The 18,187-nt window shown below is 42.7% G+C and overlaps 1 protein-coding gene across 2 annotated transcripts in view; it reads left to right on the forward strand.

The window, feature by feature from the left end:
• The window catches only part of INPP5D (inositol polyphosphate-5-phosphatase D), a 284,565-nt gene that overhangs the window by 152,642 nt on the left and 113,736 nt on the right, over positions 1–18,187 (forward strand). Inside the window, exons 1-5 of one of the 2 annotated variants that reach the window (XM_075340897.1) lie at positions 4,492–4,624; positions 5,015–5,102; positions 7,408–7,488; positions 11,373–11,444; positions 17,504–17,627. In XM_075340897.1, the coding sequence (XP_075197012.1) occupies positions 4,575–4,624; positions 5,015–5,102; positions 7,408–7,488; positions 11,373–11,444; positions 17,504–17,627 (415 nt within the window). In that variant the 5' untranslated portion in view covers positions 4,492–4,574. Of the gene's footprint in view, positions 1–4,491; positions 4,625–5,014; positions 5,103–7,407; positions 7,489–11,372; positions 11,445–17,503; positions 17,628–18,187 lie in introns of those variants that run through there. The other variant, XM_075340896.1, reaches the window with a different exon arrangement.

Below are 18,187 nucleotides of genomic sequence, written 5' to 3' on the forward strand. Positions count from 1 at the left end.
AAGTCGCAAAAAACTCTTACACCGACCGTAACTTGTGAGAGTCGGTCGGCAGAGAGAAGGCCCAAGACTTGGGATCTCAATGAAGGAGAGAGACTACAATCCCTACTCACTGTTACTCACTCTCTGAGGAATGAGGGTGGAGCTTGAAATATAATTTTAAAGCTTCCCTAAAGACCATGAATTTATCCCTCCCCCCAAAAAACCTGTCTGGGAGGGCAGTCTTGGGTTCATGCTAATTTTGGGCAGGAGCCAAAACCAGCAGACCCTCAATTTGCTGCAACTGCTGCACAACCAGCAAACACAGATCCTTCACTTCCCGTGATCGCTCTGGATCTGAAGTGCAAAAGCCACAGCTGTATCCATAATGGATCCTGAACAAATATTTTTGTGGACCGAATATAACATCATGCACGGACAAGGGAATGTTCAGTGCACGGCGAAACACAGAGGTACAACTGGGATGGAAAGGAGGTAGGAAGGTCCTTGTGGTAGGGAGAGGGGAGATGGGTCACCACTTGACATTAATCTGAGCTCCCTAACATCCCTAAGTGGGCTCTTCTACCTACCAACGTCATGTGCCAAGTCCCTAGCTGTCCATCCACTCACCCAGGCTAGTTCAAGGCTGGTGAGGGCACCAGTCTTCACCACTACAGTAACAGGACACAGAGGAAGGAAGCCAATTAGTGGAAGGAAGAAGGGAAGACAGTTAGGGGAACATAGACAAAGAAGATAAACAACAAACTTCTGCAGCCAAACACCAGGGCTGCAGGCAACATAACTCCAACAACTTCCAAATACTTATTCTCTCCACGGTGGTCAGTTCAGAATGAATACAATTCTATAACTGGCATCAGGTGATGGCACATGTGACTATTTAAGGGAAAAGGGAGTGGTCACAAATCAGTGGCACTTTTGATTGAACTAACCAGGAACTATCAGCAAGGCTTTTTATCATTAACCCTTGTTGCACCAGAAGAAAGGAACTATGTTTCATAATCAGATGCTCACAAGGCAATATGAGACTCAGATCCAAAACCTGTCACAAACCTCTCAGGACTTCAATGCTGGAGAGGAAAACAGGGTTAATGCCGGACTGCTGCCAAAGTAATACTGTTGATTTAATAAATTATTCAGAACAGGAAATCTTCGTGAAACATTAAAAGGTGGAAAAGTTATAAATGATTCTTCTTTGTATGAATTCTTTCACATGACAAAAATCTGTTTTTTTAACAGAGGTGTGTACACTTTTTATATCCACTACGTACAGATGAAAAATATGCATTATATTCTCCCCATGGGGCATTGTGATGATTTTGATGGCACTGTAGACAATATTTTTTCTTGCTATCAAAGGCACTGGAACCCAACAGCATGAATATAGCATTGCACTTTTCAATCTTTTTGTATCCACTCTTTCGTTTTTTTTTTACTTATGAGAAAAGAAATTGCATCAAAATGTAATAATCTAATCTAAAAGATACCACTACTAGGGATTTGAATGTAAATAAAGAAATAGTTTAAAGGGAACCTGTCAGGTGCAAAATGCACCCAGAACCACGAGCAGTTTTGGATGCATATTTCTATTCCCTGCCTAACCGTCCCAGGCTATAGTAGCATAGATAAAGAGATCTTTAGAAAAAGTTTTTTAGATCTTTTATCATATGCTAATGAGGCCAGTGACTAGTTGCAATGGCGTTACTTCTCTTGGCTAGTCATCCCCATAGCATGTAAGCGCACCCTGTGGGCGTACTAACATGCTAATGAATGTGCCGCGTCAGAGGCATGGTCACGCTCGCCTCTCGACTGCCACCGCTGGTTTTCGGTTGTGTGCGTATGATCAGAAGTCCTGGACTTCCAGCCATGCGTACTAAGAAGCCGGGTATACGCGTCCTGGCTTCAAACTGGTGTAGTGCGCATGACCCCAAGTCCGGGGACGTTCTGATCTTGCGCACTGAGCTGAAAACCAGCGGTGGCAGTATAGGTTAGAGCGACCATGCCGCTGACGCTACGCTTTCATTAGTATATTAGCACGCCCACAAGGGTGTACTTACATGCTAAGGGGGCTGACTAGCCAAGTAAGGTAATGCCCTTGTGACTAGTCCGTGGCCTCATTAGCTTATGATAATACTTTTTCTATAGATCTCTTTATCTATGCTACTAGATACAGGGACGGTTAGGCAGGGATTAGAAATATGCACCCAGAACTGCTCGTGGTTCTGGGTGCATATTGCACCTGACAGGTTCACTTTAAATGACACAGTTTCAATGTTATAAATCACCACTATATTACTACACAGAGTAATAGCATGCTAAGTATTTATAAAGTTGTATGTAAACTATAACAATGTCTAAAAAGTTCCATATGCTAAAATAGCTGGGTATGTTGAACAATCATCAACATATAAAGGATATAATATTCTAATATAACAATGTAAACCTTGTTTCACCACTACACAACAAAATTAATAATAGTAGTCATAGAAATTTTAGATGGCTGAATTTGCTGATCACCAACCAAATATCTGTAAGGCTCCCTTAACACGTCAGTGATTCCGGTATGCATGACGCCGTTTTTATACGTTCTGGAATCACAGACATATGTAGACCCATTAAAATCAATGGATCTGCGCACACATCAGTTATCTCTCACAGACCGTGTGTCCGTTTTGCGCACATGCATGTCCATGTGTTCCGTGCAGAGACAAGTCCGTTTTTCTCCGGCAGCACTGATGTCACACAGACCACACAGTGATGTGATCCGTGTGACACATACCAGAGAAAACTTGTATTTGAAATAAAATTATTTTCTATACTTACCTGTCTCCAGCGCTGCTGTCTTTGGCGCTGCTGTCACTTGCTTCAGGGCCTGCTCATTATGCTTATTGCATATTTACTGCACCGCGGACCCGGAAGCAAGTGTGACTGCAGCGCCAGAGACATCAGCACCACGGACAGCAGTGCTGGGAACAGGTGAGTAAAAAGTTTCTGCTCTCCGTGTGCTATCATGGACAGCACACAGGGAACAGACGTGTGCCAAAATTATGCCACACGGAGGGCCATACATACCTTCAACATGTCCGTGAAAATTGTGTGTGTTTTTTACTGACGTGTGAAATAGGCCTCATCCATACATCAGTATTTTTAATCAGTATTTCATCAGTATTTGTATGCCAAGAACAGGAATGTCTCCAAACACAGAACATGTGTAATCTTTCAGTTACAGTCACATGAAAAAGTTTGGGCACCCCTATTAATGTTAACCTTTTTTCTTTATAACAATTTGGGTTTTTGCAACAGCTATTTCAGTTTCATATAATCTAATAACTGATGGACTGAGTAATATTTCTGGATTGAAATGAGGTTTATTGTACTAACAGAAAATGTGCAATCCGCATTTAAACAAAATTTAACCGGTGCAAAAGTATGGGCACCTCAACATAAAAGTGACATTAATATTTTGTAGATCCTCCTTTTGCAAAAATAACAGCCTCTAGTCGCTTCCTGTAGCTTTTAATTAGTTCCTAGATCCTGGATGAAGGTTTATTTGACCATTCCTGTTTACAAAACAATTCCAGTTCAGTTAAGTTTGATGGTCGCCGAGCATGGACAGCCGCTTCAAATCATCCCACAGATGTTCAATGATATTCAGGTCTGGGGACTGGGATGGCCATTCTCTCAATCGCAACGTGCGGATGGATTATGCACAATCTTCATAGATTGTCCTTGGGACGCAGGACGCATGCGTTTACATTACCGTGCAATACACAGTGTAAATGCATGCCATTACGCAACTGCGCACACAGCCTTACTGCTTTTTAGAAGCGGGTGGGAAGGTGTGAATTGTTACCCAAATTGGTCCACTCCACATTTATGAATTTTGATTTTCAAAAAGTAACAAAAAAAAGTAATTCTTACTTTACTGGTGGGGGGGGCTAACATCGCTAGGCAGAATTGTTAGATGTAAAGATGCAATAAATTTATTAAAAAGCTTGGAAACTTTGATAAATTTGGTAAAACTGAAATCTATATTTGTAATAGATTTTGCACTAAAAACCTGACAGTAGAGTAAGTCAGAAAGTCAAGCAGCCAAAAGCGACTTCCTATTGCCCGTAATGGTAGATGGGTATATATTCTATTCCTTGCCAAGATCTATTTAAATTATACGTCAACCTGATTGAATCGGTGCAGATTCCGCACATCCACCACAATGACAGAGGACATGAGACTGGAGATTTCTGCCAGCTATCCTCTCAGTTCTAGCACATATGAGTGTTCGGCCTCCTCCCCTCGCTGTCTGTGCACATCTGGGACAGACTCGCCCTTTAGTGGCTCATCCTGCCATTGTAGAGATGCTGCACAGGAGTGTCCATCACACCAATACTGGTTCACTGTCTTCTTCTGCAACATAATATAGGGCCATGGGATAAGGAGGAGATCTGTTACGTGTAAGAATATCTTTCTTGCAAATGAAATCTTCCTTTTTACTTCGGTGTCTGCCTCCCCGCTGTCCCCTCCCTCTTACTGTACTGCGTGCAGAGGGAAGACAGCCAAGCATCACAGCACAAAGAAAAGGTATGGAAAGGGGGGGGCAGCGGGCAGACGAGTTTGGTGGCAGCTGTCTGAGGTAAGGGGAAGTGCAGCATCTCTTCTCCTTCTTCAATCTCTTTTTGCCCCTTTCCCCTCCTATGTTTCATGTCATTGTGTGATGCATCTCATACAGTGTTCTTGTCTCATCTACCAACATCTTCATGTCTCACACCCAACGAAAAGACCAAAATGATTTTTTTTCTCCATAAGTCGTCTTTTCCCTGTCATCCATGGAAGGAATATTTCTACCAAGAGGGCTTTTGAGTTAATCACCTATAGCCAGTTATGGGTGAGGCCTTGTCACATACTCTCACCTATATGTAATAAGTCTCCGAGCTATGATGTCACATCTTCAGTAATATTTTACACCTGAACCTCAGTCTTCATTATACCGCTCTATTATCTGACACTTTTATTGTTCTCGTAGTGAAATCACCCGTACGCTGCCGGCGCTGGAATCCCTGCAGAGCACATTTGAACCCCAATTCTCCCCCGGATTCAGGCAGCGCTCCCCTGTAAGTTTATCATAGTGTGTATGGTGGAAACCTATCAACCCACTTCATTCACTTATGAAAAGTTAAATCACCACTGTTCGCAGCGCCATCACACCGATACGGCATATTGTAACTTTTCTCCAACAATAAAGCGGGTGTGACACAACCTGCATGGATGTTCTTATGTATGTCATGTTTCAAGTCCTTAACTATGAGACATTTTGCAAAATGTTGAGTGATGGATACAATCCTCTATGAGCTCAATACAGAAGAACAAACCCCTCACCTCTGCTTGTAGATTATGTATGATAAGGTATCATCCTTTGGTTTGGGCAGATCAGCTCTCAGAGGATTGACTTGGCTGGATATAATGGGATCCACCTCTCAGATTGGTTTTCAGCCCATAGATTTGCAAATTAGTGTACGGTGAAACTGATGAGGATTTAAAACAGGGGATTGAAAAGTTGGTTATTCTTAAAAGGTGTTGTCATCTGGGACATTAAAGAGGTTGTCCACTACTTTAACATTGATGGCCTATCCTTAGGATAGGTCATCAGTGGCTGATCAGCCAGGGTCCGATACCCCACACCCTCACCGATCTGCTGGTCTTGGTACCGGCAGAGGCAGTAGGTGGGCAGAAATGCTCAGTTCTTGAGCTACCCCGTCTTTTTATGGCTCCGGCTGGGTACTGCACATTCACTTCCTATTAATTTGAATGGCAGATGGATGTCCAGTACCCAGCCACGGCTACTATCAGTTGATGGGGCAACTCCAGAACTGAGCATTTTCGTCCGCCTACTGCCGCCGCCGAGAACAGCTGATCAGCAGGGGTGTCGGGTGTCAGACATTGATGACCTATTCTAAGGATAGGCAATCATTGTTAAAGTAGTGGACAACATCTTTAAAGAAAATCTGTCTCCAGGTTTTTGCTATGTAATCTAAGAACAGCATAATGTAGGAGCAGAGAACATGCTTTGCTTTTTTAATACAATCAGTGTTTTATAAGCAGGAAATATCACTACAGGACAACTGGCCTTGTGTCGCCTAGTGCAGAGGTTCCCAACTCCAGTCCTCAAGGCACACCGACAGTGCATGTTTTCAGGATTTCCTTAGTATTGCACAGGTGATAATTTAATCACCTGCAAAGGTGCTGAATCCAACACCCATGCAATGCTAAAGAAATCCTGAAAACATGCACTGTTGGTGTGCCTTGAGGACTGGAGTTGGGAACCTCTAGCCTAGTCCATCCACGCTCTAGCACTGTTTAGCAGTTCTCTGTCTCTATACAATGTACACTGAGTGCTGCAGTATGGGCGGATCATATACAGCTCAACAACTGAGCTCTAATAGATGTGCAGCAGAGAAACTGTGATTCTGCTATAACTGCGGCACCCAGTAAATTGTGACACATCGCTGTCTCTGTCCCTACATCTCGCTGCTGTCAGATTACATAGCAAAAACCTGCTGACAGATTCTCTTGAATAGCAAATCGGCAGGATATTCACTTCTGTAATTTTTAGAAATACCATACAAATTAATGGAGACACTAGAGATGAGCAGATCAATCCAAATTTCCTGAAATTTGTGGTTTCACTCAAATTTGAAAACTTTGAGCTTTGAATAACCCTTGGCCAGTAGTGGTTCTCACACTGCTAATACATCAGTGAGCGGGCGGCTAAGATCACTTTGTGTTGCCGCTCGGGCCTCTCTGTAAGGCCTTGCAGCTATGTCATCGAGAAGATTATCACACCTTGTTCAGTGGTGGTCAGTACCCATGTACATTCCCCAAAACCATGCCAAAAAGGTGTTTTGAAGTGTTTTTTTCTAAAGTGATTTTTTTTTCAGTTGTGGATAAACATACCTTTGTCAGTTTTCTGCCATATAAGTTTTTGATGAATTCCTCCCATTGAGTGTTGGTTGATGCAGTAGGTGCTGTGCCATTGCAGAGAGCCAGAATCTGCCCTGTATTAAAATTATTCCACCTTTTTGGCTTCTTAGTACTGATCTGTGAGGAAGAACTGGTCCTGAACATGTCTCTGATCCCCTGACCTTTGTGTGAGGGCAATAAGTTATTCCAGCGAGGCGAGGAACGTACACCTGGATCAGAGAACCACACTGAGGCCTCTGGTCTTAAAATACAGTCCAGTATATAAACTGTGCACATATCGTATCAGAGTGTAATACCGTCTACTGCGCTGTATTAACTCCCGCTCCTGGCACAGCCCAACGGTGGTCCATATTAGAGGTGGACTTAGCCGTGTCCATGTTGTAATACCAGTATACCCACGGTCTGTTAGTAACCAGTCTTATGTGTGATCTTTCACAGCTTCCTGGTGATCCGAGCACAAGTAGCATGATGAGTAAACTCAACCAGCTGACCTCCATGGTGTCCAGCCTTGAGGAGAAGGTATGACTGTACAACTGGAGAAGAAGCAGCAATGATACCTTGAAGGAGCTATAGCCAGCGATGACATATTCAGCAGTGAGATGATAAGAAGTATTCATTTCTCCTTGGCCTGCAGTACATTCTGCAGAGCTTAATCTCTCACTGATTGCTAAGCAACATCTCTGTTCTTAAAATGTACAATCTGTTACCAAACCATTCAGAAATGACTTCTGCAATACCTCTCACCATTACTGTGCACGTCTTAGCCGACACGTTCCTGTCACTGTAAAATACACACAATATGTACATATAGTATATGGAATGGCCTTAGCTTCCAAGGCTTAAAGCTAATCGGTCACCAAACGTTTGTTATTTAATAAAAGAGCAGCACGATGTAGAGGCTGAGACACTGATTGCAGCGATGTGTCACTTGCTGGTTTCCATGCTGTCATTTTGATATAATCACAGTTTCCCCTGCTGCGGATTTAGCAGTGCTCAGAATACTGGACCCTGTATAACCTGCCTACACCACTAGCTTTTTGTGTACACTGTGTATGGACAGAAAGCTGCTAATAAATGGTAGGGGTGGGGTTACACAGAGGATTAGACTGGAAGGCATGAGACGCCTAGTCCAGTAGTGATAATCTCCTGCTGATAAAACATAGCAGCACACAGTCTAGTAAGTGACACATCACTGCAATCAGGCGCTCAGCCCCTATATCATGCTGCTCTCATATTACATAACAAAATCCTGCCCACAGATTCCTTTAAACATCTGTACTTATTTGGAATACCTAAGGATAGCCGTTCTATATTTGGATTTCTGTCTGTTTGTCGGTTCAGCTGCAATTATGTTGTGCCTTGTACTAACCATACTACTGTATGCATATATATTCATTACAAGCGTCTTTCATACTTATTGGAGCTCTTTTAGCTGTTATATGCGGCTGCATGTGTGATTCCCTGGCCTATCAGGTTGTCACAATCTGCCCTTCTACATGGTACCCGCTCCTCCTTGGTTACGAGTCCTGTCCCTTTGGTGTTGCTAAGAACAGGTATACACAAATCCTGGGGAACACTCTGCACCACACCCACCAGACACCCATTGGGCAGCCTGAGGGGAATAGGGCCGCCCAGAAGGAGGGATGGTAGAAAGAGGGCCGGAAGTGTCAAGGAGTAGTCAGAGAGTAGTCAGTGAGCCGTGACAGGAAAAAGTCACGCTGCGGAGCTGGGCTCCTGTACCCGTCCCAGGTGCCAGACGTTGGTCTGGCCTGAAAGGAGCTGGAACCCCGGTCGCAGGGAGTAGTGGCAGGGGGCACGGTACTGCCACGGAGGGCAGTTCGGCCGCCTTATGCTACAACCGGGCATGGGCCAGGGCACGATGGGGTACGCGGGCTCTAGGCTGGGAAGAAGCTTTATGCAGCCCAGTAATTTTCCCGATGAGGACGGAGTCTTCACGAGCTGTTCTCCACCCGCTCCAAAATCAGGGTACTAGCGCAACGAGGGGGATAGGACTTCCCAAAAATGTCCAGAAAATCCCAAGCGTGAACCCTGAGAGCAAGCTCACTCCGCTAGCCACGCGGCTGAGCGGGACCCGAGTAGTTTCAGGCGAAAGGGATCCACAAAGAGTAAACACAGTGCTAAGGGACAAGGCTTCAGACCAACCGGCAACACCAAAAGGGCACGGACCCAGCATGTTCAGACAAAGGCTACAGGGCATTAAGGACTTTGGTTTACCCGTTGTTGGTGTCAGCATCTCTGGACTGTGTGAGTACGTTGTACCACCTTACTCCCGACGGGTCCCCAGCCTTCCAACACTGAGCCCTGGGACACCTTCCCCCTGCCCACGGAGGGGTTAACATCACAGGCTGCCATCCCATCGCTCCCGGGCGCTCTCTCCCAAACGCAGCAGCGGTGGTATCCCGCCTTACCACGACCCATGGGTGGCATCATGAACATTACTCAATTTTTCCACCCCTTTTGTAAATATCTTTTCCGCCTTTTTCACTTCGAGCGGCCGGGCAACCCCTCCTCGGGTCCGGAGACCCCTCGAGCCACTGCGGATCCGGATCCGAGCAGCCCGTCGCCTGTCGCGGGGGGCGGCACACATGCATGATGCATAGCCTAACATCAGCTTCTGGCAGCATGCGTGAAGAATTTTAGCCCATATCCCATGGGTAATGGCCTCTGTCATGTTCACTTATTACCTTTTTCAGTCCCCTTTTACTTTGATCTGCTGTCATATTTTTCTCATATAATAATTTTTATTATCACCTTATAGCTTTGGCATTGCAGGTTTTTGTTCTCTGCCTGCTGTTGGTTGAGTTGATGCAGAGGCGCACCAAAAAGCACATGGGCCCAGGTGCAGAAGATTCTTGGGCCTCCCTACCGCCCCATCACATATCGCTACATATGGCTCTCTTCTTTTTACAATTGTGTTATCATCACAACAATGGACTTCAAGTTTGCACATGGGCCTATGAGACAAGAATAACGCAGCCATATATTTTACATATAAAGATCGATGTTTTGCTCCTGTGCATTTTGTACACATAAATAATGCCTCCATAAAATAGATTCAATAAAGAATACTGACCTATACGATAAATAATATATTGTCTGTATACATCAATATCACTGGCATGTACTGTTGCCCGTGGCTTAATTGAGGCATGCAGTGGTGTGGGTCCCCTTCCCATTTAGGCACAGTTTCAGTTGCACGGTTTTCTATCTCATTTATTACGCCCGTTAATGTTACAGCCATACAGTCCAATCTACTGTATATGATTTTGCCAGTAAAAATAATTTCATCGGAGGTGTTCTGTTCTTTGCAGTGCAGCACAATGGCCGACCAAGGGTTAAGAAAAGTGTGCATCAATAGCAAGACAAAATGGGGGCCACAACTAGTCTTAATTGCCACAATGAAAACTTAGTACTATTTTACAAGTAGAAGTGTTCATCTTTCCTGGTAAAAGGATGGCATGGTGGCATTAACACTAGAAGTCCCAGAAATTTCGAGCTCCCCCCTGAAGTCCCAAAAGAGGGTCAAATGACCCTTAGTCCAAACTGAATAGAACTAACTAGAAACTAAATGGCTAAACTCAATGGAAAACAACAACCTCCTGTGGTGCGACAGTAATGGCCTTAATTACAGAACAAAAGACGGTGATTATAGGATGTTAGCTAAAATCCTTTAGGTCATTCGACCCGTCTCTGGGTTCCAAAGGTAGAAATGTTAAATGACCCCTCTCTGGGACTTCTAGTGTTAATCTACTTGTCCTTTCCAAAAATAACTCATAGCTGCTTCTTCTTTTCCTATTTGCTTTTTGGGATGTCTATACAGTGAGGGATGGGGCAATCTGGTTTGGCCCCCATACCTTCATGGACCTCATAGCCGCTGACTTGACTGTATGTATGCACATGTAGCCTTCATTAGACCTCATGCACAACGCCATATTGGGGATCCTCATTGTATTGCGTATACAATGAGCTCATGCCATGGTACAGCATCTTATGTTGCACTGTACAGAATTTGGCGTAGGGACTCAGGATCATTTGAGCACTATTATTTGAGAATCTGTTTCAGCTAGATACCACCAACACAATGAGTATGCCTTGCCTTGTATCTTACTTCTGTGCAGAAGCTATGGAGAATGATAGCCATCTTTAGAGAATAGTTATTCGGTAATAGTTATTCGGTTCGCGCCCTAACACTACAATTTAGGTTCCTTTATGTTTGTTGCTGATATTTTTTTAGTTTTGTTTTTTTATCTTTCTTACCTTCTTATGCATGTCTGCACAGTCAGATTGAGGTTGTCTTTGAAAGGATAATGATAAGTTTATATCGTACTAAGTCCAAATGAATGTGCAATTTTTGTAATTTCTTCAATTAATTCTTATTTCAGGTAAAAACAGTCTTAATGGAAGGGGCTGCAGTGAAACACCGGAGATCGCTCATACCCCCTATAATATTTGAGGTAATATTTTAATCTAGGGCAGGATTTCTTAATGTTTCTATGTGTGCTATTTATATTTTTCAATCTAAAAGTCAGAGATTGCCTGACTTACTCATACTTTCTGCCTCTGTTACACAGTTCCCCATAGCAAAGCCAGCTACATCAGTGTCCCACTGCATAGTTTATATGCAATAACCAGTGATGAGCGACCGTACTTGCCAATGTTCTATACTCGGTTGAGTATCATGGGTGCTCAAGGGTCATACTCTAGACTCCACTCTCTTGTTTTCAGCTCTTAGACAGCCAATAAACATGGGGGGATTGCTTCCATACATGGTAATGCTATAGCCATGTTGGCTACTGGCATTACTGTGATTGACCGGCCGTACTGCCTCATCCGGTCTTACAGTATATAAGACCCGGTGATGAGATGCTCAGGACACCCTCCTCTGGAAGCAGTTCAGGGACAGTTGATCTACGAGGGAGACCTTAGATTAGAGCAGGCATATAAGCAGTGTTTAATTGCTATTGCAGTAACTGTATACCGCTGCTACACCATTAAAACAAAAGTCCTTTTCAGGGCTACATACTGTCCTTTTTTAGTAAAACTGCTGTTACCTGCATTCATTGTAGGGATAGCTAATGAAGGAGGGATAGTTTTGGATTAGAAGCATATAGGTAGTATGTACTGTATACTGCTGCTACAATCTAAAAGTTAAAGTCCTGTTCAGGGCTACACATTTTCTTTTCCTTATTAATACCAGAAGGTTTGCAGGCGTAAAATTATATAGCTACTTTAAAATTCGCAAGGCATGCGGTAAGGGACAGGGAAGTGGATGTGCTGATGATCCCACACTCGGACACTCCAAGGAGCTTTTTACATTTCCATTTCTTGATCTGGTCAGCCTTCGCACATAAGAACCAACAAGTGGCTATGGATGTCTGACATCTGTGAGGTTCTAGAAAACTATGAGGAATCAACCAAGATGGTGAGTGGCAATGATGGCATAATCAGCACTGAAGCCATAATCCGCGTAACCATCCTACCATGTATCTACCCAAACGCTTGCTACTTACAATTAAAGAGGAAACTTGGCATGTGGACCAGGTGGAGATTGAGGAAGAAAGTAGTCAGGGTGATACTACCCAACCCAGCCTCATTTCATCTTCTCAGCGCTTATTGGGTTATAATGAGGAGGAGGAAGAACAAGAGATGGTTGCCGACTTCATCCTGCCTGTTCAGCGTGTCTGGGCTGAAGAAGAGGAGAGGGAGAAGGAAGAGATGGATAGTTGTTTTCCTGGTCAAGACAGGGAAGTCTTGCCTTCTGGTAGTCTGGCACACATGGCTGACTTTATGCCTGCTGCCTTTCCCATGACCCTCACATTCTATGCATTTTGGCCAACATTGACTATTGATTGTTCACCCTTCTCGACCCATTCTGCAAGGGGAACTTTCCATCTCTCCTTCCTGTAGCAGAGAGGGCTAGTAAAATGGTGCAATACCAGAAAGTTCTAGTTGAACAATTAGTACAAAAATTCCCATCTGACAACACTGGTGTGAGGGGAGAACAAATGAGGGAGAGACACACCAGGTACAACAGAGAAAGTGGATCACTACCAAAGGTCTGGCACAGTTTCATTAGACCCTCCCAGAGCCTAGACCCTGAGGCGCGGGGTAGTGTGACAAGGAGGGAAAAATTTTGGAAGATGGTGAAGGGGTACCTAGCTGACCATACCAGTGTCTTCCATGATTCCTCTGTGATGTACAAGTGTTTAATCTTTTTTCAGGATGTTTATGAGGCCTACCGCTACAATTCTCTTACATATAAAATGTGCATAGGATTTACCAGTCTTTGAGTCCCATTCCTTAAAAATGGGAAAAAAATATTTTATGAGGCCCTCCTCTATGTGTTAGGGTGTATTGTAGACCCTCCATCTAATTTTACACTTAGTGCATAGGTTTTATGAGTCTTGGAATCTAGGAGTCACACTACCTTCCAATTTTCACAGAATGTCTAATACAGGGTGTATCGGAGTCCCTCTTCATAAATTAAACAAGATGTGTTTTACCATGTCACACACCCTATGACCAGATAAGTTAGTAAAATGTTGAAATTACGTGTACTTGTGACTACCGGTGGGTGTAGTTTTATTTTCCCCTCTACTATGTCATCTACTGTAGTCATAGGTGACAGGGAACTATGATGAGAGATGGCTGGCTATTAAGGGGTGGAGGAGGTGGGTTTTTTTTCTTTTTTTTACTTTTGCTTTATATACAAGTCATTATACAGGAACATTTTTTCCCTGTAAAATCAATTTTATCTTCTATCTTGTATGTTTTATTGTCTGTTTGTAAAAGTGGAGTAATACTCTGAAAAAATTGTTTCCAGCAGCGACCTGGGATTCAGAGATTCGTCCAGGCATCTTCCCTATGTTGTTCCCATTCCATTTTAATGTTGTTTCCATTCATTTCAGTGATTTTCCAGCCTCCCCAGCTCTCCTTCTAGGGTCATCCACAAAAATGCTTGAGTTTCCCATTGACTTCCATTATACTCAGTATTTGAGTTGAGCCCATCTGCGCTTGCGACCTGCTCGATTCGAGTATCGAGCACCAGAGCATTTCAGTGCTCACTCATCAATAGCAATAATGCTTTTCCTTTAAATGGATACATTTTACCCAAGGGATTTTTTCTTAATTCAGAACACTCTACATTACCTACTGTCAATAGAAAATGAAGATAAGAAATTTGTGGAGAGAAAAGCGCATATAGGGTCTTACCCCAGTATATAAGGGGTGGGAGGAGGGTGAAACTACTCACCAGATGTCGTTGTGAGAGTCACACAACTGTATTCGCATGTAGAATCTGATCCAAGGCTGCAGCCACCCAATTGGCAGATAACAGAGAGCAAAAGAGAAGGGTGTTTGATACTGCGCCAAAGGATCACAGGAACAGATGTTTAGATTAATGCATCTTTATTTCATCCAGGTCTACGCGTTTCCGGAGCCACTGCCCCCTTCCTCAGGACCGTCAGGAAAGACAAAAAATCTAATCTGTCAAATCAGATTTGATGTTTTGTCTTTCCTGACGGTCCTGAGGAAGGGGGCAGTGGCTCCGGAAACGCGTAGACCTGGATGAAATAAAGATGCATTAATCTAAACATCTGTTCCTGTGATCCTTTGGCGCAGTATCAAACACCCTTCTCTTTTGCTCTCTGTTAATAGAAAATGAAGGAGAGCTGGCGCTTTCAAGATAAAGTTAAAAACTGGTTTTCTTTGTTTGTGCATTTGATTAAAAGATTATATTCATTGTTCCATATAGACCTTCTGATGCCTTTCTGGTGCTTAATCATAGAGATATCCTAAAGGCCCCGTCACACTAAGCAACATCACTAGCAACATCGCTGCTAACGAACAACTTTTGTGACGTAGCAGCGATGTTGCTAGTGATGTCGCTGTGTGTGACATCCAGCAACAACCTGGCCCCTGCTGTGAGGTCGTTGGTTGTTGCTGAATGTCCTGGGCCATTTTTTAGTTGTTGCTGTCCCGCTGTGAAGCACAGATCGCTGTGTGTGACAGCGAGACAGCGACAACTAAATGTGTAGGCAGCAGGAGCAATCTTCTGCGGAGGCTGGTAACCACAGTAAACATCGGGTAACCAAGAAGCCCTGTCCTTGGTTACCCGATATTTACCTTTGTTACCAGCCTCCGCCGCTCTCACTGTCAGTGCCGGCTCCTGCTCTGTACACAAGTAGCTGCAGGACACATCGGGTTAATTAACCCGATGTGTGCTGTAGCTAGGAGAGCAGGGAGCCAGCGCTAAGCATTGTGCGCTGCTCCCTGCTCTGTGCACATGTAGCTGCAGCACACATCGGGTAATTAACCCGATGTGTGCTGTAACTAGGAGAGCAGGGAGCCAGCGCTCAGTGTGCGCTGCTCCCTGCTCTCTGCACATGTAGCTGCGTGCGCTGGTAACCAAGGTAAATATCGGGTTGGTTACCCGATATTTACCTTAGTTACCAAGCGCAGCATCTTCCACGCGGCACTGGGGTCTGGTTACTGGTTGCTGGTGAGCTCACCAGCAACTCGTGTAGCGACGCTCCAGCGATCCCTGCCAGGTCAGGTTGCTGGTGGGATCGCTGGAGCGTCGCAGTGTGACATCTCACCAGCAACCTCCTAGCAACTTACCAGCGATCCCTATCGTTGTTGGGATCGCTGGTAAGTTGTTTAGTGTGACTGGACCTTAAATGTCTCCTTAAAAACATTCAAGGACCAATCATGTGAAATCTAATAACTGCTGACATATGTGTCATTGTAAAAAAAAAAGAATAATAGTGATTAATTGGACAAAGCAGCTTAGTATATAAACTAAAGAAACAACACTACGTTTAAGTCTTTCAATTACGTTGTATCCATTAATAAAATCCAATAGATCTCCCGTGGGATTTTTTTTTAGCAAATTCCGCCCCTTTCACGGCTTGTAATTTTTCCTTTAAGATAGCAGAAAAAACAACAACACTGTTGATTATACATATCCTCTGAGATGCGTTTTTTGGATTTTCTTGCAATGCATCCAATATAACTAAAATTACATTCAGTGCACTCATGCAATATATATAAGATCGGTGTCACAAGTCATAAAAGTATAAATATTGTGTTCCTTCTTTTTTGAGGGATACCAATAGCCCACCCCACCCCCCTTGTTACATACTGGCATTTATTACATTTATTTTTTCCCCATTTGTGAAAACCTGTAACAGATAACCAGAATTTTTTTTTTTTTAAAACTTGGTATAATTAATTCATTTATGAAATATGATACAGATCATATATTACACAATATAGAATGCACTGAATGCAATTTGAGGTACATTAGATGCACTACAAAAATGTAAGGGGTGTACTCACTTGTGTGATATACTGTAAGTGCAAGTAAATATTTGTGTATAATACGCTCATACTTGATATTGAATAAATCGAGATCTTATAAACAATTTTGTTTCCATTTTTGCTTCCTTTGTAGATCATTAACATGTTTATCCATCATATAATTCCATGACTTTTCCAGTGTTAATGCGACTGTTCTCCTGAATCTGAAATTCTTTTTTTAGTCCCTGTGTAAATCCACTCTTTCTAATGGTCCTTAAAGGGGTATTCCCATCTCTAGGATACTATCCCAATATGTAGCTGGTGTAAAAATAATAATTTTAGCAAATACCAAATACCTCTAAGTAATAATATGATATAGTTCTCCTGATATAGCCATGTCTTTTACCTCATGTGCAGGGCACTGCAGCTTAGGTATCCATTTTTACGACCACGAGCAACTAACTGTCACTTTATGAGTGGACATAACCATGGATATCTAAGCTGCAATGCCCTGCACATGAGGTAAGAGACATGACTATCAGGAGAATTATACTACATTTCTAATTGGAGGTATTTGCTAATACAGTATTATTATTACACCGACTATATTGGGATAGGATCTTGGAGATGGGAATACCCCTTTAAGGCCGGAGTCACACTTGCGAGAGACTCGCGCGAGTCTTGTAGCGCATCACCCGGCATGGCCTTACACTCTCCAGACAGGAGTGTTTCAGCTGCATAGAAATACATACAGCCGATCTGCTCCTGTCAGGAGAGTGTGTGGCCATGCCGGGGGATGATATACGAGACTCACGCGAGTCTCTCGCAAGTGTGAGTCCAGCCTTACTCTTCTATATGCGAGTCTTCTTGAAGACCATCCCAGTTAGCTAATAAGACTAGATTTATATACACCGTGGAGAGGTCCATATCTCAGAGAAGGAGGGACACATGAATAAAAGAAAAACAACTGCAGATTCAGGATAAAAGCGTCATTTATCCGTGATTAGAAAAATTATATATTTATAACAAGTTCATAGAAAACTGTGAATAATTGGGTAAGTGTCACTGATCTCTTATCAAGTAGTCCGTTTAGAAAAAAATGCATAGCTTTATTTTGCATGACATTATTTTATCCAATTTGTGCCATCAACATTTTCTTTTGACTATTTTTTTAAGTAGTTCACAAATCTACAAAAATATTCTGTATTTATAGGTAAAAGTGGATTCTTTAGGCATATCACAAAAGACTCATCTGAAAGTTGATGTTGAAACTGGAAAACTTATCATCAAGAAGGCAAAAGATGGGCCAGATGAAAAATTTTACACCAGCAAGAAAAGTATGTTTCTTTAACCCACTGTTGTGTAAAAAAAAAAATCACTGTCAATAAATGATATAATAGTAATAAAAACTAATATGTGATAAATATAAAAAAGTAATTTGGAATTACAAATTAGTAGACGAGCAGTTTGAGGGGTTTTCACTTAGTCTCTGTTCATATTGTGCTAGAAGATTACGTTTGGTCTGTGTATACACCTCTATCTCTGTATACAGTTGAATATATATGTGTATGTATGTATGTATATATATATATATATATATATATATATATACTGCATGTATGTGTGTGTGTGTGTGTATATATATATATGTGTATATATATATATATGTATATGTATATGTATGTGTATGTGTGTGTGTGTGGGTGTGTGTATATATATATATACGGTGTATATACAGTGCCTACAAGTAGTATTCAACCCCCTGCAGATTTAGCAGGTTTACACATTTGGAATTAACTTGGCATTGTGACATTTGGACAGTAGATCAGCCTGGAAGTGTGAAATGCACTGCAGCAAAAAAGAATGTTATTTCTTTTTTTATTTTTTTGTTTAAATT

This window comes from Anomaloglossus baeobatrachus, chromosome 3, assembly GCF_048569485.1.
Source record: "Anomaloglossus baeobatrachus isolate aAnoBae1 chromosome 3, aAnoBae1.hap1, whole genome shotgun sequence".
Lineage (NCBI taxonomy): Eukaryota > Metazoa > Chordata > Amphibia > Anura > Aromobatidae > Anomaloglossus > Anomaloglossus baeobatrachus.